At 44.4% G+C, this 6,707-nt stretch overlaps 1 protein-coding gene across 1 annotated transcript; it reads left to right on the top strand.

Annotated features, from left to right (window-relative positions):
* The first annotated feature begins 1,782 nt into the window (after positions 1 to 1,782).
* LOC309530521 (olfactory receptor 51E1-like) lies at positions 1,783 to 4,190 on the top strand. Its single transcript, XM_082219546.1, has 2 exons — positions 1,783 to 1,878; positions 2,216 to 4,190. Coding segments are annotated over exons 1-2 (948 nt in total). The 5' UTR covers positions 1,783 to 1,877; the 3' UTR covers positions 3,163 to 4,190.
* The last annotated feature ends 2,517 nt before the right edge of the window (positions 4,191 to 6,707 follow it).

Raw genomic sequence — 6,707 nt, forward strand, 5'->3', positions numbered from 1 at the left:
CTCCATGTGACAGCCCTTAGAATATTTGAAGATGGCTCTCATATCTCCAATCAGTCTCCTCTTCTCCAGGCTAAACATACCCAGCTCCATCAACCATTCCTCATAAGGCTTAGTTTCCAGAATCTCGATCGTTGTGGTTGCTCTCCTCTGCCCACCTTCCAGCTTGTCAACATCCTCCTTAAATTCTGGTGCCCAGAACTGGACACAGTATTCCAAGTGTGGTCTGACTAAGGCAGAATAGAGTGCGACTATTACCTCCCTTGATCTGGACACTAGACTTCTGTTGGTGCAACCTAGGTAAAGGTAAAGGGGACCCCTGACCATTAGGTCCAGTCGCGGATGACTCTGGGATTGTGGCGCTCATCTCGCTTTAGTGACCGAGGGAGCCGGCGTACAGCTTCTGGGTCATGTGGCCAGCATGACTAAGCGACTTCTGGCGAACCAGAGCAGCGCACGGAAATGCCGTTTACCTTCCCACCGGAGCGGTACCTATTTATCTACTTGCACTTTGACGTGCTTTCGAACTGCTAGATTGGCAGGAGTAGGGACCGAGCAATGGGAGCTCAGCCCGTTGCAGGGATTCGAACCGCTGACCTTCTGATCGGCAAGTCCTAGGCTCTGTGGTTTAACCCACAGTGCCACCCGCGTCCCTTGATGCAGCCTGTTGTTGTTGTTGTTGTTGTTTAGTCATTTAGTCGTGTCCGACTCTTCGTGACCCCCTGGACCAGAGCACACCAGGCACTCCTGTCTTCCACTGCCTCCCACAGTTTGGTCAAACTCATGCTGGTAGCTTCGAGAACACTGTCCAACCATCTCTGTCCTCTGTCGTCCCCTTCTCCTTGTGCCCTCCATCTTTCCCAACATCAGGGTCTTTTCCAGGGAGTCTTCTCTTCTCCTGAGGTGGCCAAAGTCTTGGAGCCTCAGCTTCACGATCTGTCCTTCCTGTGAGCACTCAGGGCTGATTTCCTTCAGAATGGAGAGGTTTGATCTTCTTGCAGTCCGTGGGACTCTCAAGAGTCTCCTCCAGCACCATAATTCAAAAGCATCAATTCTTCGGTGATCAGCCTTTTTTGCTGCTGCATCCCACTGTTGACTCATGTTAAGCTTGTGGTCCACCAAGATCCCTAGATCCTTTTCACATGTATTGCTGCTGGTAAGCCAGGTGTCCTTCATCTTATATTTGTGCATCTGGTTCTTCCTGCCTAAGTGCAGAACTTTACATTTGTCCCTACTGAAATTCATTTTGTTAAGGTCATTTTGAATTCTGATTCTGCAGCATTAGCTACCCCTCCCAGTTTGGTGTCATCTGCAAATGTGATGAGCATCCCCTCAGTTCCTTCATCCATGTCATTTATAAAAACGTTGAACAACAACAGGCCCAGGACAGAACCCCTCTTGTCACTTTTCCCAGGATGATGAAGAACCATGAAGGAATCCTGTTCAGGTTTAGACAGTCAAATCCACCTAACAGGTACCTCATTCAGCCCACATTTTACCAGCTTCTTCACATAAATATCACGGGGGACTTTGTCAAAAGCCTTACTGAAATCAAGATACACTATGTCCACAGCATTTCCCTGATCCACCAAGTTTGTAATGCCATAAAAATTTAAAAAACAAACAAACAGATTGGTCTGGCATGACTTATTTGGGAGAAATCTTAGTAATCACAGCACCCTTTTCTAAATGCTCACATACCAACTTGAATTATCTTTTCTAGGATCTTCCCTGGTATTGATGTCAAGTTCACCAGTCGGTAGTTAGCTGGGCCTTCCATTCCCTCCTTTCTGAAGATGGGGACAACATTTGCCCACCTCCAGTCTGTAGGGACATCACCTGTTGGATGACTGGGAGAGTGGTGACGGCAGCTACTGCACAGTAAGATCCAGTTGGCAGCACTGCAGGGTTATTGTGCAGGAGATGGGCAAAAAAGGGGTGTGAGGAGCTCTCCTAAGGCTCCTCTCCAACTTCTCCACAATGCATAGAACCACTAAAACACTTATTCTGTAACGTTCTCAACTGGCTACACAGTACTACCTGAGTCTGAAGGGCGGAATTATTATTTATTCAATTAATATACAGCCCTTTATCAAATGATCCCAGGGCAGTGTGCAACATTAAAAACACACCAATGATAAAGCAAAGTAAAAAGCATACTGACAGATAATAATAAATCAATACGATAAAAAAAGAATACCCGCTCCTTGTGTTTCAGTGCTCACTGAATCCAGAAGGAACACAGAGGCACTGACCATGTCCTCTTTCCATCAAGGCAACGTCACCACTGCCATGTTCATTTTAGTCGGTTTCCCAGGCATGGAAGCATCTCACTTCTGGCTGGCTTCCCCCCTATGCTTCCTCTTTCTGCTGGCCATTCTGGGCAACTGCACCATCATCTACATCATCCGCGCAGAGCGGAGCCTCCACGAGCCCATGTACCTCTTCCTTTGCATGTTGGCAGCCATCGACATCATGATCACCCTGTCCACCGTGCCCAAGATGTTGGCCATATTCTGGTTCAAATCCACCAGCATCGCCTTTGATGCTTGCTTGGTCCAGATGTTCTGCATCCACAGCCTCTCTGGAATGGAATCCACCATCTTGCTAGCTATGGCTTTCGACCGCTACATTGCCATATGCTACCCACTGAACCACTCGTCTATCCTCACCACGCCCAGGGTAGCTAAAATAGGACTGGTGGCTGTGTTTCGTGGAGCAGCCCTGATGGCCCCTTTGCCCGTTTTCATTAAGAGGCTGCCCTTCTGCAAGTCCAACGTTCTCTCCCATTCCTACTGCCTGCATCAGGATGCCATGAAGCTAGCCTGCACCAGCATCAAGGTTAACATCATCTATGGACTCGTGGTCATCATTTTCGCCATTGGGCTGGATTCCCTGCTCATCTCCTTGTCTTACTACTTCATCCTGAAAGCTGCCCTGAGTCTGAGCCAAGAGGCACGTGTCAAGGCCCTCGGGACGTGCCTCTCCCACATATGTGCTGTCTTCCTTTTCTACGTGCCCTTTATTGGCTTGTCAATGGTTCACAGGTTTGGTAAGACGCACGGCTCCAACATCCATACCGTGATGGCCAATGTCCACCTTCTGGTGCCTCCAGTGCTGAACCCAGTCGTCTATGGGGTGAAGACGAAACAGATACGTCACTGAATAGGGCGGGCATTTTGCAGAAGTAGGTGCTGATAAGAACCTACCGCAATTAACTTTTTTAAAAATTAAACCATTCATTTCTCAGTTCCAACATCATGAAACATATGGTGATCCCTCTGCAGGGTGTGGGATGTCTCTCCAATGAATCGTTGGGTACAAGCTCCCATCTCCTGCTCCCTTTATTTTTCTTCATGGATATTTTCCTCCTCAATACTAGAAGCATGGATGCGTCAAGAAGACCCCTTGCTATGGTGATTTTGAGCACTACAGATGACAGTTCTGGTTCTGCTCCATTTCACCCCCAAGTGGTTGTGAAGATCCTTCTGAAGATTCCACACTTTGAACTTCCATAACCACCCAGATCTAATATAGAGAACCACCCTTCTCTATATATGGGCTCATTCCTGGCCCATTTGAAAGAACCAGTACAGTTTTCTCTTACTGGCCATCTGTCAGGGATTCTTCAGCTGTGATTCCCGCATAGCAGGGGGTTGAACTAGATGGCCTTTGGGTGAACTTCCAACTCCACAATTCTATGATTCTGTGACAAGGAGGTTTGGAGTGAAATGCCATCAGCAGATGTTTGATAATCTGCTCCTTCTCTCTGTTCCACCAGAATCAAAAGAAGAAGTTGAGGTATCAGAGTGGTGCCTGGTTCAATAAACTGAAGTTGAATCTTGAAAATACAGAAGCATTTTGTGTCCTAAGTTATTGAATCTGGAAGGAGATGACACTGATGATGTTGATGATGATGATTACCAGTTCTCTGTTCCATCGGAATCAGGAGAACTAGTTGATGTTATTAGACTGGTGATCTTGAAATGACCCGTCATTTATGCTGAGTAGCTTCCTTTTGTTGTTGTTTTACCTTTGTGCTTTAAATTAGAGGCTAACTTGGCAGTAAATGCATAGAAGTAGGAACTTGGTCTAGATAGCAGAGGAAGTTTACAGTGGATTCCAGAGAAATTCCATCCAGCTTCTGATGAAGGCTAGCAGATTTTCATTCATTCATTCATTCATTCATTCATTCATTCATTCCATTTATGTCCCATTCAGCTCAGAGTGTCATCCAACAGTTATTGTTGTTGCTGTTGTTGTTAGTCCCATCTTCCAGGAACTCACAATCTAAGACAATCAAATGGTTGGGGGATAAAATAGGGCAAATGAAACTAAAAAGACTTAGTAATGATAAATCTATCCTCTCAAAACTAACCCAAAGCCCCAGGGTAGCAGAGCTTGCTGTCAAGTCCTGCTGACCATACAAATTGTCCTGCCAAGGGCAGTGGTTCTTTTAGGATTTAGAAGCAATGGACACACTGATGGGTGAAGACTGAAGGTTCTTTATTAATGCAGAGAAAGACTAAAGCATAAAAGTGAAGAACAAGACCACAATGCTTATGTCCCTCTTATTGCTTGAGCAGCAATGCAGAGACTCCTCTGTCTGCAGTCTGGGTGTGCACTGAGGTTCAAAGATGCAGGGCTTCTCTTGGGATGACTATACTGCCTTCATCTCCTGGACCTCAAATTAACCTTGCACATCAGATTGATGCGTTAATCACACTTGTGGTGAGAATTAGGCAACGGTCCTCCAGTTCATACATTCTTGCACACCTAGGTGAGTCTGTGGCAAGCAGCCAATATAGATGACTGCATTTATACATTTCAAAGATAAGGGATGTGGTGGCAAGCAGCCAGTACAGAACCATCCCAGGTGCTCCCTTAGTCAGCTGGTGGGACATACTTAACTCAGGACATCCTTAACTTGGACAGAAACAGACATACAGACACACATAACTTGCTAGTGTGTGAGGAAATATTGAAGCAGAGAAATAGAGAAGAAAGCAGCAGAAAGAAGCATGGCTGACCACCAAAAGACTGTCAGGATCGTCCTACATGCACGTAGGCATCCGATAGAGACACATGCCCGACTAGCATGTTCGCTCCCTCCTGGTTGGTTGTTTGGGAGCTTCAGAAGCTTTCTCCAGCCCGAACATCACAGTGACGGATACCAAGAGGCATCAGCGCACTTAGGAACAGCAGAGTGTTAGCAGTTTGCATAACAGAATCAGCAGCACAGCATTTTGGCTCATCTACTTTATTTACATATAGCACACTCAGAGCATTCTGACTCGGCTCCTTCCTCTTTCTCATCAGACAGCAAAGAGAGAAAGACAAAGGACAAGAGTCCCACATCACGGAAACACAGTACAGTGGTACCTCAGGTTAAGTACTTAATTCGTTCTGGAGGTCCGTTCTTAACCTGAAACTGTTCTTAACCTGAAGCACCACTTTAGCTAACTGTTCTCATCCTGAAGCAAAGTTCTTTTTTTTTTTTTTTAAAAAATGTTTATTACAGTTTCACAGACAATAAAAAATTCCAAGATTTATACATAAAAGAAAACTACTAAAATGTAAAAATACAAAAACAAAACACATAAAGAATGCACAATAAGAAACATTTAGCAATAGAGAAAAGACAAAGAAAGAATAAAAAGAGAGAAAAAAGCCAAAAGGCAAAACAGAAAATAGATTAATATTTTCGAATCTTATATTTCACTCACTAGTTTCTTGACCTCCTCACACCTCCCATTTTGTATTCCAGTTCAGATATTAAGTTCAGCAAATCCTTACCCTCTAACATTTATCCTCACTCAAGATATTAACCTATTATAAATTTCAATTTTCCAGTTATCAATCCTTCTTTACATTTTCTTAACAGTCTTTTTACCAATACCAATTATTTTCCATCAGACATCGTTTTAACATTCCTTAATTTTACAATACTTCTGCAAGTAGTCTTTAAATTTCTTCCAGTCTTCCTCCACCGACTCTTCTCCCTGGTCACGAATTCTGCCAGTTATTTCTGCCAATTCCATGTAGTCCATCACTTTCATCTGCCATTCTTCCAATGTGGGTAGCTCCTGTGTCTTCCAATACTTCGCGATGAGTAGTCTTGCTGCTGTTGTTGCATACATAAAGAAAGTTCTGTCCTTCTTTGGCACCAATTGGCCGATAATGCCCAGGAGAAAGGCCTCTGGTTTCTTCAAAAAGGTATACTTAAATACCTTTTTCAATTCATTATATATCATTTCCCAGAAAGCCTTAATCCTTGGGCACGTCCACCAAAGGTGAAAGAACTGAAGCAAAGTTCTTAACCCGAGGTACTATTTCTGGGTTAGCGGAGTCTGTAACCTGAAGCGTATGTAACCTGAAGTGTATATAACCCGAGGTACCATTGTAATCCAAACATCCCGTCTCCATCACTTCCCACACTGTGGAATGAAAACATACACCGTCATGTGATAGAAAACAATCCCATGACTGCAAGAACGGAGCAAGAATCCTAGCAAAGACTTGGGTAAGCTGGGTACAAAAGGACGAAGGGTGTCATACCACACAATGCTAACTCCTCAATATCACAATATCACCCATCCCACACCATAAATAACCATTCTAATATGTCAACCAAATGACAATAATTCAGCCAGCTGCTAAATGCCCACTTTGCTCTTCATTTTGATTGTTTCCTTTCCTTTTGGTCCAGG

This window comes from Podarcis vaucheri (genome assembly GCF_965113315.1).
Source record: "Podarcis vaucheri genome assembly, chromosome: 4".
Classification (NCBI taxonomy): Eukaryota; Metazoa; Chordata; class Lepidosauria; order Squamata; family Lacertidae; genus Podarcis; species Podarcis vaucheri.